This window comes from Enhydra lutris, unplaced genomic scaffold (genome assembly GCF_002288905.1).
Source record: "Enhydra lutris kenyoni isolate GAN:26980312 unplaced genomic scaffold, ASM228890v2 scaffoldscaffold30, whole genome shotgun sequence".
NCBI classification, from domain to species: Eukaryota; Metazoa; Chordata; class Mammalia; order Carnivora; family Mustelidae; genus Enhydra; species Enhydra lutris.
This window is the reverse complement of record NW_019154114.1, coordinates 11,926,108-11,944,573: the sequence shown is the minus strand read 5'-3', so window position 1 is coordinate 11,944,573 and position 18,466 is coordinate 11,926,108. Positions and strand designations below refer to the sequence as shown.

The window sequence follows — 18,466 nt, the reverse complement described above, 5'->3', positions numbered from 1 at the left end:
GGTAAAAAAAAAAAATGTACAGTTCTGGTGAGTGATGTTGATAATAATAGAGGTTATCCGTGTGTGGGAAGGGGATATATGAGCAACCTCTGTACTTTTGTTTTAATTTTGTTATAAACCTATAACTGCTCTTAAAAAAAGTAAAAAAAAAATTAAACAACCGTAACTATTCATAATAGCAGTTAGTTGTTTTGTTTCCTTGGGATCACAAGTTTTGAAGGAAAATTTACATGTAGTAAAAATGGCCCTCTCTTTGGTATAGCAATTTTGACAAATGCATAAAGCCATAAAACCATCACCACCCTCAAGATATAGAACACATCCTTCACCTGTTCTCCTTTGCAAAATTTCTCTCACCTTGAAGCTGTTACAGAGATCCTTTTTCTGCTCCCATTGTTTGCCCTTTCCAGAATATCTTAGACACTGAATAACAGTCCAGCACATTGCATTTTAAGTAAGACTTCCTTCACTTAGCATAAAGCACTTGAGATTCATTCATGTTGTTGCATGTATCAATATTCTATTTCTTCTTATTGTTCAGTAATATTCTACCATATTGTATGGATACACCAGAGTAAAATGGGAAAATTCATTCATTCACTAGTTAATGGACATTTGGGTGGTATCCAGTTTTAGCAGACTATGAATGGAGCCAATATAAAACTTTACATACAGGTTTTCATTTCTCTTGTGTACCTAGGCACGGGATTGCTGGATCATACAGTAAATATGTGTTAAATCTATAAAAAAAATCTGCCAAACTATTTTTTGAAGTAGCTATAACATTTTGCATTTGCTCCAGCAATGAGGATTTCCAGTTACTCTGCATCTTCACCAGCATTTGGTATTATCAGGTTTTTTGTTTTTTAATTTTAGATATTTTAATGGTTATATATTGATATCTCATTGTGGTATTATTTTACACTTTTCTAATGACTAAGAATATTAAGAATCTTTTTATGTGCTTTTTGAAATCTGTTATTTTCTCTGATGAATTGTATGTGCAAATGTTTTGCCCATTTCTTAATTTGAATTTTTTTTATTATTGACCTGTGAGAGAGTTCTTTCTATATCCTGGACAGTAGCCTTTATCAGATATACATATATATTTTAAAGATTTCATATATATGTATACTCATATATATGTATATATATTTTTAAAATTTACTTATTTTAGAGACAGCTAAGTATCCCGTGACCTTGCTAAACTCACTTAAAAAAAAGAAATTCTTACAGATATTACCTACAAATCCATATCATTTATAAATGGAACATTTTATATCTTCCTTTCTGATCTACATCCCTTGAATTCCTTTTCTTATCGCATGTGCTAGGACGAGCAGTATGATGTTGAATAGGAAGCGTGAGAGCAGACATCTTTGCCTTGATCCTCATCTGAGAGGTAAAGCGTTTCAAGTCTTTGACTACTCAGTATGATATTAGCGATCAGATTTTCATGGATGCCTTTTAAAACACTGAGGATGTTCTCTTCAATTCCTACTTTGGCTTTTTTCATAAATAGGATGTTGAATTCTGCCATTTACTTTTCATATCTATTTTCAAGAAATTTATTTCTATGTTCATAAATAAACTCCTTAAGGATGAACGATATATTTACTAAGTTTTGTGTCTGCAGCACAACTGTAAAAGTGGGTTTATCATTCATGTTGTGCTTTAGGTCGAACACTTAACAGTGTTATCTATGACTTCTGACATCATACAGTAATAGCAGCAGGCCCATGGGACTTCAGAACAACATGCATAAAAAAAAAAAAAAAGGATGAAAGAAGGACTTGGAAAAAGATGATACCAATTAATTAGGGGTTGGCTCATATTCGGGACCACTAAGGATTCATACTCATTTTTGTTTTATTTGTCCTGTTTTCTCAAGGCTTCTTTCCTACAAAAACTTAGCTAGATATAAGATTTTCAGCATCTCTGGTTTGTGTGAGAAAACCTAAATGTCATTTTTTTAAATCTCATTTTTCCATTTTTCTGTCAAAGAACATCTAAGAGTTCCTTTGTCTCAGTGAAGGGTACTAGCATCCTGACTGTTTCAATGAATGCTCCTAAGCGACTTTATTTAGATCAGAAAGCCAGAGACCATCCTCCCACCCTTTCAACCTCAACTCCCCTCTAGATCATACTGAATTTCTCTATGTGAGTCCCTTCCTTAAGTCCCATGCCACTGTGTTGTTCAAGACTTTATCATTTTTCCTTGTCTTACATCAAAGGTCACTTTAGTGGTCTTTAGATTTATAACTGGTCTCCACGCTTTCAGTTGGATCATGAAGATTAAGCTATTATCTTGGCCTTAAATTATTCAATGTTCAGGTCCTAGTGCCCTTAAGATGTTGTCCACATATCTTTCTTCTGCTTATAAGGCCCACTGTGCATGATTCCATATCTAGAAGCCCCATGGTAATCCAATCTATCTCAGTTGGAAAGAAAAAACAGTGTCTCTAGCGCATGACACCTTCAGGAGTACAGATTTCCCATACTGCTCTTCTGACTCAGAAAATAAGAAAGAGCTCTCCATGCTGAGAACAGTCCTATAATGTCATGTGAGGATGAGCCTTGAGCCTAAAATAGATGTACAAGACCAGGCCAAGGAAACTCTCAATTACTGTTTCATTAATAACTCAGAAATTATTTAGCTGGTCTCTAAATACTTAGACTACTTGTAAAACCATATATCTCTGCATCCCCATGGTCACAAAAGTTTAACATTCTGGTTTCTCAACCTCAGCACTATGGACATTTTGGACCAGATCACTCTTTGTTGAGGGGAGCTGTCTTGTGCATCGTAGCACAGTCAGCAGCATTCCTCACCTCTCCTTCTAGATGCCGGTAGCACTCAATCCCCCAACAATTGTGATGGCCAAAAATGTCTCCAGATATTGCCAAATGTCCATGGAGGGGGAAAACTGCCTTGCATAGAGAATCACTGTGTTAAGTGAAAAGGTTCTGTGTGTTCATGGCAGGAAGTTTGTGAGAAAGAAGACCTAAGGACTAGTGGTAGTGACCTCAGTCAAAGCATACACTTGCCCAGGACGGTGGCAAATGGAATAAGGGGGAGGGCGGAAGCCAGCCTGGGCCCCTGAAGGGTTAAGATCAGAGCTAGCAGTGAAAACTGCGTGTGACGTATAGGACAATTTTCTATAGTCACAAAATCCTTGTACTCCCCTAGATGCATCCTGAGTTTACAACCTCATCTCTTTGCACATAATTTTTCTCTCCATGCAATACCCATGTCATCTTTGTGTGATTGTGTGAGGCCTACTGGCAGAACAGGAAGTAGAGATGCTGAAGATCAGGGATGGTAGGTATAATGGAAGACAGTTTTTTACAAGTACATATAAATTTTTATAGGCCACTATCATCTTTGCTTTTTAACTAAGCAACTTCTGCTATGTATCTCCATAAACCCACAGCATTGTTAGATCATCTCCTAGTTTGAGCCCCTAAAATAAAATTTTATCGTAGGGTATACTTTTAACATAAATAAATGTTTCTCCCATTTCCATTTTAAGTCCTGGAAATAGCTAAAAGCATAAAGAATTAATGCATCAGTCTCCATATGTATGGGTACGTATGCTCATTTCATTCCCTGCAGAAAATAAATATTTTCTCTGAAACCAGAATTCTGGTTTAGAGTGTTAATACACTGAATATACAAAACAGTATGTCCCACTGATTTAGTGTAAATACACAGACACACAGACTGGGAAAAAGATGAGATTAAAAATTGAAACGTGTTTGATAAAACTGGCATTTGATTCTACTGATGCTCTCATTTCACCACAGGCCCAACAGTAGAAAACTCATATTCCTCACGATTTTACGCAGTACTGAGGCTTTCCTGAGATGGATCACGGCATGCGAAGTTTAGGAATGCTGGGATAGGTTTATTAGCCAATCAAATTGAGATGCTTAGTGGTTTCGTTCTCTTAGAATCTGAACAAAGCTTGCCACCAAGCATTTATTACAGGGATTTACACTTTATAAGGGTACATTATTTGTTGACTGACTGGAAGAATTACTTCAGGCACTGCTCATGCATTTCACAACAGAAGTGTGATTCATTATTATATGACAGAAACATGATTCTTGCTCAGCCATGTTGACAACCCACTGCCACCACTTACTGTCTCCCCGGCAGAGGAGAGGTCCCAGTTTATAAGCTGCTTCTGAGTGCGGTCGGCCCGTGTCTGTAACCACTATCTTCCTCACTGGCAGATGCTCTTTGTAAGAAAGGAATCCAGTGTCATTGGTCCTAAAAAAGAGTAACGACAACAAGATTCTTAAAATTATTCTGATTAATATAAGGGAAGCAATAGTCCTTATTGCATTTCAAAGCCAAGATATTCTGAGGTAAGTCTGCACATGCCAAAGAGCAAGGATCAGATTGCTCACTTGAGTGAAAATGTGGCCACATTTTAGTGTCTCCTGCAGACTGATTATAGTTGCTGATTTTGAAATTCAGTTGACCATTTTCTATGTTTTAAGTGGAATGGTTATAGCAAGGTGATCATTTCGTAATGTATGAAAATACTGAATCATTATGTTGTACGCCTGAAGGCAATACAGTACTGTATGTCAATTATAATTCAATATACATACATGATTAATTACATTTAGTGTAATGACTGATACTGTGTTTTTAGATCTACCAAATTGGTATTTATTTCTATTTTTTCCTATAGTATTTCTTGCATTTCTGCTCCCTCTCTCCTACTTCTTTTGGTTTACTCCATATTTCTTTGTATTCAATTTTATTTTTTATTCACCTTTTAGGTATATGTCTATTCATAGTTGTTTTAATGTTTGTTTTATGGATCCTTACATAATGCACCTTTAAATCATCCACTTTAGTTAGGTTTTGTGTTATATTACTCAATATAAAATGGTAGAAGCTTACTACAGGATAATATCCTTATACCCCCCCCACCCATTTCCCTTCAGCACACACCTGTTCCTTGTGTTATTGCTGTCATATATTTTAAATCTAGATGTCATAGATGTTATAATACAGCTAGACAGTAAATTTTAATTTTTCAATTACAAAAAATAATTTAAAGCCTGGCTTTTCTATTTAATGACACAGTCATGATTTCCAGTGTTCTTCATTCCTTCCCAAAGATCTGAGTTTTCATCTGACATTATTTCTCTTTAGCCTATGGAATTTTTGTTAGTATTTCACACAACGCAGTTCTGCTGGTAATAAATTCAGCATTTGTTTAATCTGAAAAGGACTTTATTTTACTTTCATTTTTTAAATATCTATTTGTTTTGTATAGAATTCTAGGATGACACTGCTTTCTCTTTCAACACATTACAGATAGCATCCCATTGTCTTCTGACCTGTGCGTTTGCTAAGAAGTCAGCCTTCATTTGTATCTTTGTTCCCCTGTATGGAATGTATTCCACTATATCTATTCAACCTGGCTGCTTTCAAAATATTTATCTAGATCATTGTTGTGTGTGTGTTTTTTTTTTTCTTTTTTTTTTTTTTAGCAATCTAAACAATAATCCAAGGTGTGCTTTTCTCTGTTTTCATTCTGCTTCAGATTCTCTGAGTTTCTGGAATCTATACATTGATGTTATATTATGTATCCACTATGGAATAACAAATTATCCTACAACTTAGTGACTTAAAACAACATTTATGATATACAGTTTCTGTGTGTCAAGAATCTGGGCATATCTTAACAGGATACTCTGGCTCAGAGCCCCTCCCAGGCTATAACCAAAGTGTTGGCGTCAACTGCCATCATCTTGACAGGGGAAGGATCTGCTTCCAAGCTCGCTCCAGTGGTTGGTTGTTGGCAGTCATCTGTTCCTTGCCAATGGATGGACTGAGGGCCTTGGCTCTTCACTGACTATTGGTTGAAGGTCACCCTCCATTCCTTGCCACCTGGCCTCTCCCCAGGACACAACACGGCAGATTGCTTTATCAAAACAAGAGTCAGGGAAAGAGTTGCAAGGAAATCAGAGGTCACAGTCTTTTGTAATCTCATCTCAGAAGTGATTCTCTTCCCTTTTATCATATTTTAATTATTTGAAGCAAGTTACAAGGTCCAGGTGACACTCACAGGGAGGAAATCACACAGTGGTGTGAATGATAGCCCGTGTGGATCATGGAGGGCCATCTCAGAGAATTGCTACCACAGACATTTATTAAACAAATTTGAGAAATTTCCAGCCATCATTTCTGCACAGTTTTTGCCTCGTTTTATTTCTTATCCTTCAGGGACTCTGATTTCTTGCCCATTAAATCACTGATATTTTCTCAAAATCCACAGAGGTTCTGTTAGTTTTTCTTCTAAATTTCCCCCCACCCTACCTGCCATGTTCTTCAGATTAAATGATTTCAATTAAGTTGTCTTCAGGTTCATTGAAGATTTCTTCTGCTAGATCTTATATTCAAGTCCATCCAGTGAAGTTTTCTTTTCAAGAAGTTGTGCTTTCCTATTCCAAAATTTATTTGCTTCTTGAATACAGTTCTCATTTATCTGCTTGATATGCCCTCTCTTCACTTGTTGTGGTTATTTTTACCTTTAAGTCTTCAGGCATGTTTATAATAGCTGCGTTAATGTTTTTGCCTGCTAATCAAACATCAGTGTTCCAGGGTCTATTTCTAATAACTACTATCATTTTTCTTGACTTTGGATCAAATTTACCCTTTTTTGGAATATGTAACAATTGTTATAATATTCTGAATATTACGGGTGATACACTATAGAGATTTTGGATTCTGTTACTGTTTTCTAAATCTTCCTCCCACCCCGCCCCAGATAGGTAAAGCACAGTCTTATCACAATAAATTGTGGAGGTTTGGTTTTATGCCATCTTAGGTGGGCCAGCATCAGTTGTGTTCTTAGTGTTCAGTCATACTGTTTTGTTACACAGTCTTTGCTGTGAAGACACAAACCTTCTGTCATTTCTCTGGAAAGCTAAGTGGTTTACAAGCCTGTCTCAATTAATGAGACTTAAACTCCAAATTTTGTCTCTCTTCTGGTAGTAGTCACGGAAATGTCTCTAAAGCTTTCACGGAAATGTCTCTAAAGCTTGTTTCTCTCAGTGTTATTATAGATACCAGCACATATCATGCCAAAAAACTCAAGTTAATTCCAACCTAGGCCATACCCTTCCTCCCCAAATCATTCAAAAGAGCAAGAGGAGGCAAAGAAAGACTGATCTGATGCAGTGATATTCCAAACAATGGCTACTGATGGCATTGCCTACAGTAAGACAGCTGTAGCTGTCTGCGTGATTTCTAGAAACCTTTCCTGTGCAGGTGCAAAGGAAATCATATGGAAATCACCATTCATTCCGGTCGGCATCACAGTTGCAGTAATACTGAGAATCAATGCAGTTCCCTTCAAATCCACAAGTACATTTCTGAGGATCAGGCAAAGACCCTCACCAGTACATTTGTGTTTCACATGCACAGGGCAGCCAGGGATCTGAGTGGAGTTGGTAGAGTGAATTCCCCCCAGGTAGCTTTCTTCTTTCTGAGATTTCTACTCCCTTCTCAATATTTAGTCATTTTGGCAGCCCCATATTCTGTCTTCGAATACCTCAAGCCAAAAAGGTCTAGTATTCCCTTAGAGTCCTAATCACGTCATGGCAAGCACCCTCATGGGAAAAGGCAGGTAAACATCGATCTCATCCACTTGGATTCTATTCTTTCTAGGGTCCAGCCACCCAACATTTGGTTATTCCCCACTTTCTTCAAGTAGATGTTTTTATAAATATCCTTAAAAAATTATCCTTAAAAAATTTAAAGAGCTACATGTTCAAATAACTGTGAGAAATTCTAAGTTTACCTGTTTAAAGGTTTTATAGGCAGATTACTGAAGAAATGTGCTTTTATAATTAATGCCTGTAAATATATTTTGAGAATAACAGAATTCTCAATCACACTTAATTTTAAAGAAAATAATTGACTTACAATGAAGAAAAAATATAAAAAGGATGTCTCCCTTTCATTCTATTACAAAAATAAAATGTAATGATGTATGGTCCATTACAAAAAATTCAAATTAAAAAACTATTGGTCTTAACATTTAGGATTTAGATTAATTGTAACAGATTTCACCAAAATACACTTTATTTAATTTCTTCACTGTGCTCATTTGTTCAGTATCTGCCTCACTACACTAAATGGACTGAGCAAGTCCATTTTTATTTTTAAAAATAAACTATATTTTGCATAAGGAAATCACCATTCATTCCGGTCAGCATCACAGTTGCAGTAATACTGAGAATCAATGCAGTTCCCTTCTAATCCACAAGTACATTTCTGAGGATCAGGCAAAGAACCTCCCCAGTACGTTTGTGTTTCATTGGTTCTTCCAACCCACCAACTCAGAGGGTTTCCATCTGAAAGACAAATGTGAGAAATGTGACATCTGCTCTATACCCCACAGCCTTCCAGCCCAGGCCATACCGTTCCTCCCCAAATCATTCAAAAGAGCAAGAGGAGGCAAAGAAAGACTGATCTGATGCAGTGATATTCCAAACATGGCTACTGATGGCATTGCCTTAAGAAAGCTTTTAAAAGAGTATTTTATTATTTAAGCTTAAATGGTCAATGTATTTTTCCTTAAGTAGGAAAGAAACCAGCAGTTCCCATTTAGTTCAGGCATGGTACTCAAAAATGTTTTGAGAGCAGTTCACATACGTAATTTCTTTAAAAATAATTTTTGAAACAAGGAGACCTCAAAATATAAACCACAGTAACTAACATGTCAGGAACAAACTTGAGATCATGAAATGCCCATTAAAACATTATGGAATGTTACGGAAAGTCAGTGATTGATCTCAATATATTTATTGGCTAAAAACATATTAGCTGTTCATTAGACATTAGGCATGATATGGCACTACCTTATTATGATTTAAGATCTATTTGGAAATACGTATTTTTTTCCTCCCATTTAAAGGCCTGGCTATTTATTTGGAGACTACAGAAATAACACTGAAAGATCTTTATGCCTGAAGCAAACACTACACTCAAAAACAAAATTTCCCTTAGCCAAATGCATTTCTTTCTATGATGAATGTTCAGCTTCCAGCTCCTTCTCAGAGTTACGACTAAACACGATGCCAAAGAACTAGAGCAAAGAACAGACAGAACATTCAGGTGAGGAATGCAGGGCATCTGTCTTCGGAAAAAACAATAGGTAGAGAGGAAAAATCATAGTCATTTGAGAATCAGAGCATGAGAAGAATGTGACATCAAATCAGTCAGCTCCTCAAAGGTGTTAGATCATTTTTCTGTTGACTTTCAAAACTTAAGTTATTGCCATGAGCCCTACTGAAAATCTGGGACTTACCTAAGAATGCCAACGCTTATAACAACTTACTATTAGATCGAACCTCTACTAATGCCAACAACCTTTCTCTCAGTGTTACTATACATACCAGCACATATCATGCCAAAAAACTCAAGTTAATTGGAAGTTTTTGTATGGACAAAGACATTAAAATCAAGATTATTCATCTTTTTTTTAATTGCAGGATTAAGTCATCAACAGAAGGTAAAACCATCTTGAAACATTTAATATAAATTTTTCAATATACTGGTTAAAACATTACGTGTTCGTAGATTAAAAAGAAAATAAAGTATTCCTAAATATTGAACAATACTGTCACTCTAAATTTCCAATCTTCCCTATAAAACAGAAACCACCGACTGTTTTAAAGTTACCAAGTACATCTGGTTCCCTTTAAGACTTTTTTGAAGCGTCCTAAACAATTTAAATAAGTATAAGAAAGAATGAAGAAAATCATGAGAAATTTTTTAAGTTAAAAATTAAAAGTATAAGGGGCACCTGGGTGGCTCAGTCAGTTAAGCCACTGCCTTCAGTTCAGGTCATGATCCCAGGGTCCTGGGATAGAGACTCAATAGGGCTTCCTGCTCAGTGGGGAGCCTGCTTCTCCCTTTCCCTCAGCCTGCTGCTGCCCCTGCTTATGGACACATACTCTCTCTCTCAAATAAATAAATGAAATCTTTTTAAAAAATTAAAATTATAAACAATCGGTGATCATGGTCAGACATTCCACTTCCTGTAGTTAAAATCCCAAAGGACTTGAGTATCCACATTGGCCATCTTTTCAATGTGCTGAGTCACAGCTCCACAGGCTGCTGAAAATCTATTTACATACACACCCCACCTTATTCATTCACAATAATGGCACCACTATTACTTAAAACTTTGGTATCTTCAAGATCTGAAACTGTAAATTTAACCTGTCTGACACTTCCTTCCTACTCTTCATTGTGAACTCAAATTCCAAATTGTTTTCTCTTTTCCAACTCAGGATCATTCTACATGAATTCTAGGGTGATGGACTTGAAGAAAATCTGTGTATTTAACAATTACCATCATCCCTTGTTCAATGGCCTTTTCTAGAAGTTCTTTTCTTTAATAGTGGCTCTCAAGCCTGGCTGAAACATGTGGGAGTCTTAGTAAAAGATACATGGGCACCAACGGCCATGAAGGTAGGCGTTCCTTCACGCTCTATATTGTCCTCTTTGTGTGGGCTAGCTCACTAACCCTGTGGGATTTTGTTTCCTGGTTCTTCCAGAGTTTGGTTCATTTGTGACTTTGATGTTTGTCTTCCCTTTGGTCTTTCTTTTCTACTTAAGCAATTCCGTTCATTTTTTGCATCCCATTCATTTATCCTTCTATGATTAAGATTCTCATTCTCTTAGAATACACTTACATATTTGTTTATCTATGTTTTAGATTCCAAGATCAATATTTAGCAACAATGAACAACTGAACCATCAGTTGCATACGAAAACTGTTATGTTAACTATAACCATGCTGCCCCAGAGAGCCAGGAAGAGAGAAGCTCACTTCAGGCAATTTGTATGTGTCATGTCGTACCACCCAATCACTGCCACACCCCATGACTGGCCCTGTGCCATAGAAGAGGAAGCAAAGGCTGATAAAGACTAATCTATCCAAACTCTCTACTTAATCAATGAGAGCCCTGGAATTTGAACTTACAGCTCTTCCTGCTTTAAATCCTATGCTCTTCTCACTACAACTCTCTGATGGTCATTCACAAATGGGATTGAGGTTTCAGGGGGATAAGATTTGAGGGAAGACTGGCAAGATGGGAAGGGTTGGTGGGGGTGAAAGTCCAAATGAGAACCTTTTGAAATAGAAGGAGGAAGAGGAGAAGCAGGAGGAGGAGGTGTAAAGGAAGGCAAAATGGAGAGAATAATCTGGTTGTACTCTGTGGGTGGAGAGTAAGTAAGAAGAGGTGCTTAACTAGAAACAACAGGTTCAAATACCGTCCCAAGAGTTCAAAATCTTTTTTGCTTGACCCACACGACATATGACAGTCACATAAGAAATGCATGTCTTTAAAAATTCTTGTCATGCTATGGATCTCTCTTAAGATTACAAATGGGGTAAATATTCACTAAGTGGCTTTATTGTGCTGATGTCTTAGAACCTTCTCTAATTTCTGAAGAAAAATATACCTCAATATTGCTGCTAGAAAACAGTGTGTCGGGGAGTGGCATGAAATTGACATAACCAGGATGTGGGTCCAGAATATGCACTTGTGATATCCAGAGAGTAGAGTCTGTTTTAAGGACAGACAGTAAAGAGGAAGGCACCAGGCTTCCTAAGTAGAAAAGTGTGTCATGATGAAGCAGTATTTCTTAGAGGTTAATTCCCATCATAAAGACGAATATTTTGGAGTGCATGCTGGATGGTGAGAAGGTATGGAGAGATAGATGCCCACAGGAGAACAGCTGGAAAGCTCCTACAGTAATTCAAGAGCATCAGAAAGGCCCACACTAAGGCAGAACCGGGGGACCAAGATATTATCACATGATGAGATGTTCTAAAGCGGAAACAAGACCAAAACCAGAATTTAGGTGCTACTAAAAGCAGAATAAAAGAAAGAGTTAAAAAGAGGTCTTCAAATTCCTACTTAAATTGCTGAATAAACTGTTTCCAGCAGCCTATTCTAATTTACAGTTTTACCCAGAGGCTAACTGCCAACAATCCCTGGAAAAGAGTCCCACAGAATAGTCACTTTCAGAAAAGTAAGTCATATTTTCATTAGTTCTTTTGCATGACAGAACAAACCATATATGTCACTTGCCCTTTATAAGGGACGAACACCGAGCATCCAACCAGGATCCGAATGAAGCCCTTTTTGTTCATTCATCCGAACGAAGCATTATGTGATGAAGGCCACGAAGAGACTTCGAAGGCAATCAAGACTTTGAACAAAGCTCAGCGTAAATTGACCTTGTTCTTTTCTTCAGGCCAAAGCATTGCTGTGGCTTCCAGACTGTGACGCGTTTGCTAAGCGGACAGGGGGCAGACACTCTCAGTGGCCAAATGCCACCACCTTGGCATCATTAAAATCCACAGGAGCTGTTGAAGTCAAGTTCACGGTGCAATGCGCGCAGCAGGACAGATGCCTCAGTTTCCTTACCTTGTTTATTGACAAGTCGTGACTTCTTGCAGTAGTAGGTAAGCTCCTGTTCACAGTGCTCCGCAAGGTTAATTGTGGCCTGGAGCTGCTCCATGCTGGCCACGTACTCGAAAAACCCAGCGTATGGGTTCTCTGGGTTAGTGTTTCTGACTCTTGTTAAGTCAGAGCCATTGTGCTGTATGACCGTCCATGCAGTTTCTTGTATGCAGAAATGGGGAAGAAAGAGAGGAGACCATCACTAGTCTGCAAAAGTTAAAATAAATAAAGAAAATCAAAATCACCTTTTATCTGAGTCAGATTTTTCTAGTCATCAAACCTCTCTCAGAGGTAGAATCAACACAAATGGATTCTTAAAATTTTTAAATTATCTGAAGTGATTCTTTTCCCTCAAGTTTATACAATTGCCATGCATTTGCAGTGATTTTATTTTACTCTTTGTTGCTAATTTAACCAGAAAATGTTTATGGTGAAAAATATTAAGGAAACGAATTATTAAAATTTGCAAGATATTTCATTTCATTGAATCTAATATTCTACTTTTTAAAGATATGTTTTTATTTTATTTTATTTTAGAAAAAAATAGTTGCCTATCATATTTCTAAAGCATTGTTGATTACTGACACACCCCAAATTCAGGGATGTTACAATTTAAAAAAAAAGTGTATCTTTGAATTTCTAAAATATTTTAAACTACATAATGTAAGCAATGACTTTTCTGCTCTTAAAAATCATTCCTGTTACCAGCAAAAGGAAGGTCACTTTTTATGGCCTATATATATATATGTATCTCTTCAGACAACATTTAAGTATGAGTGCATGCCAATTCCTTTTTAAATTGAATTTTAAATATTCATTTTGGTCTTGTGTGATGTGCACCATGATGCGGGCCCATAGGAAGTTATCCCTTGGGCTGAACCCATCTGATGCAGCAGCAGCAACTCAACTAACTCACAAAATAAAGTACCTCTGAGTACTTACTAGCATAATCGCCATTGACACCTGAACATCAACCATCATAATGATTACTAAAATTACTAAATGAAATAAAAATCCTACAGAGTGTGTAGCAGAAGATAGGCATATTGTATCTAGCCTTCAACTTCTCTAGGAATTGACTTCACATTATATTTATTGTGATAGATGCAGGCACATGAACAGATTAATCAAAAGGCCTCTGATTTAATAGGTAAGAAACAGACTGGAAGTTGTCAAAACCCTGCTATATATAAGCTGTTAAGTCACATAACTCTTCTGCATTGCAGAGGACTATTCCAAATTGGAGGAAAACAGGAGGGAGAATTTCCTCCCCTCTCTTTAGCGAACACATTCACACGGATCGGCAATCAGAACAAGGTAAGAAATTCCACTCCTAGCCCTCTCCAGGTCACCAGAATTCTGAATAGAGAGGTCTGCTAAATAAGACAGGAGACAACTTTGACAGCCTTACTGCCTTCCCTGTGCACATCATTATTTTTCTTGGAAACAATAGCTGTTACTTCTATTGCTGCCTTGCATTTCGGCTCACCCTAGAGCTCTATCAGCAAATTAATTTCCTTCAAGAGGACATGATACATAAGCTAATGGCATCAGTTATGGATGGCCAGACAGTGATATGGTATCGAGACCATCAGGATATTTGAGTTGCAGATACGGCGTGGAATGTGAGCTTACAAAAAGTCAGGTAAAATCTGAGACTCTGTCTCCAAATTTTAGAAAATAAAGTGTTAGAACACAGGAGACAAAGGGTAGGTCTGAAATTCTCTGATTTTAGCCAACTCAACCCTGGCTATTAGAGGTTTAGGATTATTAACCAGGTAAATCTATTAGCCTAACCTCCACTGGACTCTGGTTTTTTTTTGTTCAACGAACATTCTTCTTTCCTTGTGGTAAATCAGTGGCCTGCATGAGGAAGTTCGACTCTGAACCGCTGCCAAAGGAGCAGGACAACACACCTGCCTGAGGCCTTTGTCTCTGTCTTTTGCATTACCCTGAGCGGGCCTTCCCTAGCATTCAGCGTCCACTGGGTCACAATTAACACTTGGTTCCAAAGGTCTTTTAAGGTGCTGTAAATTTAACCCAAGGCTGAGGCACCACACAACCCTTAAAGGACAGCACGTGGAAATACTTCTTTTTTTGACATCCTAAAATTTCAGTATTATGGTAGTCTCTGTAAGCATTTTCATTTTCTAATAAAAAGTGCTACAAAACAGAAGGTTAAACAGATGCTGCACTTATGAGATCTCTAGCTTTCCAGGGCAAAGCAGAGACAAGAGAATCATCACCATAGGTTAGGAACACCGGGAATGAGCACCCAGCAGCCACGCTCCAAATCTCATATGCTTTGCTAACAGGGGAATTTCTCACAATTATTACCCCGGGGCCTCTTTACTGCATTTTCAGACATGACTGCATTACCTGATATTCAGAAATTCTAACTGTAAAGGACACAGACTTTCTACAATTTGTAATTCAACATTTTGTGATTTATTCTTTGGGTCTTCTCCCCTTGTCTGTAGGCTCTAGGAGAAGAGTGATAGTTTCTGATTTGCTATCATAGTAGTATCTGTAGCACACAGCACAGGGGCTTGGCGCAACAGGCAGAAGACATTAAAGAAATGTGGGAATAAAGGAGTAAACGCACTGTGTCATCCAGACTAGAGACTTTCAGTGCCTTTAGCTCTTTTAGAACTTCGTAAATTGTAAACGGATAGTTCCGCATATTAATAAGTCTGAAACTATGAAGGGTATGAGATGTTATCCTACTTGCAAGTTAACCAGTTATCTTGCCTCCTATATGAATTATATCCATGTATGTATATCTATCCAGACAGATCTAGCTGTCGACGGGTGCTGGAGAGCTACGCTAACAGACACAAAGAGTTCCTGGATCAGGGACCACCTGCTCACAGAAAATGCTAGCAGCATCTGTTCTCCATGGCCCAGTTTCCCAGGGGCCAATAGAGGAGTGCCAGATGCACCTGGGCATGCTGAAGTCAAACCTCGAGAGGAAACCCCCGGCGTGCCTGGGTGGCTCAGTCTGTTGGGTGTCTGACTTCAGCTCAGGTCATGATCTCGTCGGGGGTCCTGGGATCAAGCCTCAGTAGGAAGTCTGCTTCTCCCTCTCTTTCTGCCCCTCTCCCCTGCTTATGTGTGTATGTGATCTCTCTCTCTCTCTCAAATAAATAAAATCTTTAGAGAGAGAGAGAGAGAGAGAAGTAACCCTTAAATTATGAGACTCGGATGTTAGAGGCGATGGCTGGCACATCTTCACCTCTCCTTCGCAGAGGGAGAGAGGAATTCTGGCTCTGGAATGCAACAGATCTCTGAGGAGAGGCACCAGTCCATAGGTTTTTTGTCTTGTTTTTGGGTTTTTTTTTTTTTTTTTTTTTTTGTCACTTTTAGCATGTAGGCAAATACATCTGGGGGAGATAAACCTTCAACCTTCTAATCTCTGCAGAGAAAGTCACTATCTCTAACTTCCAAGACATATCTATATGAAATGATCCTTTAACACAGGCTTCCAGATTTACTTAATTTTTTTTATTAATTTATTTGCCTCATTTACTTATTTGCTCAGCAAGCAAGGCATTGTTTCCTCACAACAACAAACTATTGTCCACACACCAGCAAATTCCACCTGGCAGAGGTTCAAGGGACTCCCCTCCTCCACACCCACTGTGGAAGAAGCCAGTCCCGCCTCCATTTGCACATTAGTTTCAGTATCACTGATGCACACATATGTCTGATTCTTCGATTCTCCTTTGAACTGATTGTGACATCTTACCAGTTTCCTCATTAATAAAGTATTAGACGAAATCTTTAAAATGTGGTTTTTTAGTTTTTATTTTTATATCTGTGTGAGATTTTATTCATTTATTTATTTGTTTCAAAACTGCCCTTTAACCAAATGCTGAGAGAGTTGGTTGTTGCGGTAAAGGAGACACGGAGACACGAGTCAGAAAAGACAGCTGTAACGGGCAGGAAAATCTATGAAATTTAATAAATACACTCAAAAATTGAAAGGCAGTTTGGGTCTACCAGTGTGTCTCCCTGAAGAGATTTCTAGTATATAGATTGTATGTAAAGCACCTGAGTAATTAAGAACTTGATTTATCTTCCGCTGCGGTTTTTGAGCATGATCACAGTGTAAAGAAAAAAATGTGCTGTTTAAACAACACAGTTGCAGACCTTGTGTTCCTTCAGGATTAACGAGGGTGTGGGGGGGTGATAGATGTGATTAAAAACTGGGAGGTCAAGGAGGAAGTGCTGTGTTCAGGAAAGCCTGGGAGATGAGAGGGAAGAACAGCCAGCATTCTGGAGCAAAGCTTGGTATAAACAAGGCCGCATCTGAGTATCGTTAGTTATTAACTCTCAGAGCTAACAAGGAGGCCTTATCGTTGGAATCCCTAAAGTAAAAAGAATTCTGTTGTTATAAATCTCATACTCTCCAGCCTTCCCAGGGAATGGTCTCCGGAGCTCCTGTCTCAGAAGCACGCGGAGAGCTTGTTCAGAGGGCGGAAACCCGGCCTTGGTACTCCAACTTACCGAGTCGGCAAAACTCAGTCCAGGCATCTTGGTGGCACCTTGGCACCTTGGCCAGAGGGAGTTTAAACCAGGGAACTGGCATCTTCACCAAAGTCTGAGAGCTTTAGCACTCATCATTCTCTCCCCCCCGAAACAACTGTCCTGACAAGGCAATGTGTGAAATGAGAAATATCTTGAACATAAAACCATTACATTATAGAAAAAGCAGTGGATTTCGGGTAGAAGAAAAAAGCCTTGTACATTTCTGCAGGGAGAGACACTGGGATTCACGTTATCCTGACTACTTATTTTTAAAATTATATTTACAATACCGTATTTAGAAAGAATTTTCCGTCTTTAACAGAGTTTGGGAAATTATCCATTCAAAAGAAGTTTCCTTTGTAGTTTTTAGCTGGTAACGCTTCAAGGTATTTAAATCCATGTGGAATCATTGCTTGACACTAATTCTAGACTCATAACGAGATTTTTTTTGAAGTTACACAGCTGCAAGTAACTGATTCAGCATTTTGTCTTCTTTTTGTAATTATTCCACTTGATTTATATAACTAGAAAATATGTTATTGGCTACAAGCAATGAGACGCTGATAGAACATAGCCTTTTCTAGTGGAAAAATGTTCAGGCTGGGAGAAAAGGGGTTTTAGTCCCTCATCACCCCCTAGTGATTCTTTAGCCTGCTTTACCCAACCTCCCTGCTGTCCTCATTTGCAAAACCAGATCAATAGGAAACGTTTCAAGCTGTAACATTATTTTTCACTGGATTGTTACATTCTGGGATTGTCACTTTAGTGTAAATGTATTTCAGTATTCCGGGGTCTCTGAAGACACTGAGCTGTCTCCTAACTGGATTATCTGTGTCTCTACCTTCAATGGCTTGCTTTTCAAATGGCTTTAAATGTTGTGACTGTCCCTCTTTTGCATCAATGCTTTCTGAAAATTTTGCTTAAACACCTGTCACCTCTCTCTGTGTGGATATACATATCTCCTCCATGTCTCTCAGAATTGTTACAGAGTCAGCATGAGACTTCGCTGACTGAAATAAGGCACATAACCGATAAAGTAATATGATGAGGTAAATGTTAATTTAATAAAAATGGAATAATTCATTCAATAAAATGAAAGTGATAACTACCTTATCATGTAGATAACGTAAGTTCACATGGCCTATAAATTTTGGAATTATTCCATAGAAAGATATCATACATGTGTGAGTGTGTGTGTATATATATACATTCAATACTCATTATTTACAGGTCCTCATTACTTGAGAGTCGCCTACTCACGACAGTTTATTTGCACCCCCCAAATCAAGGTGCTCTTGGACATCTATAGACATTTACAAAACAGCAAAAAGCTTACACTTAGTGTATATGTATTTCAATATTCCAGGGCCGCAGAAGACACTTAGCTGGATTATCTGCGTACAATGTCCTCAACAATGGT

The 18,466-nt window shown here is 38.0% G+C and overlaps 1 protein-coding gene across 6 annotated transcripts in view; it reads right to left on the bottom strand.

Annotated features, from left to right (window-relative positions):
- Nucleotides 1–18,466, bottom strand: part of LOC111152888 (contactin associated protein like 4) — a 240,396-nt gene that overhangs the window by 46,183 nt on the left and 175,747 nt on the right. For all 6 annotated transcript variants that reach the window (XM_022511606.1, XM_022511608.1, XM_022511611.1 and 3 more), the window contains 3 exons: nucleotides 12,481–12,678; nucleotides 8,232–8,388; nucleotides 4,149–4,276 (listed from right to left, as the gene is read on the bottom strand). In XM_022511606.1, the coding sequence (XP_022367314.1) occupies nucleotides 4,149–4,276; nucleotides 8,232–8,388; nucleotides 12,481–12,678 (483 nt within the window). The remainder of the gene's footprint in view (nucleotides 1–4,148; nucleotides 4,277–8,231; nucleotides 8,389–12,480; nucleotides 12,679–18,466) is intronic.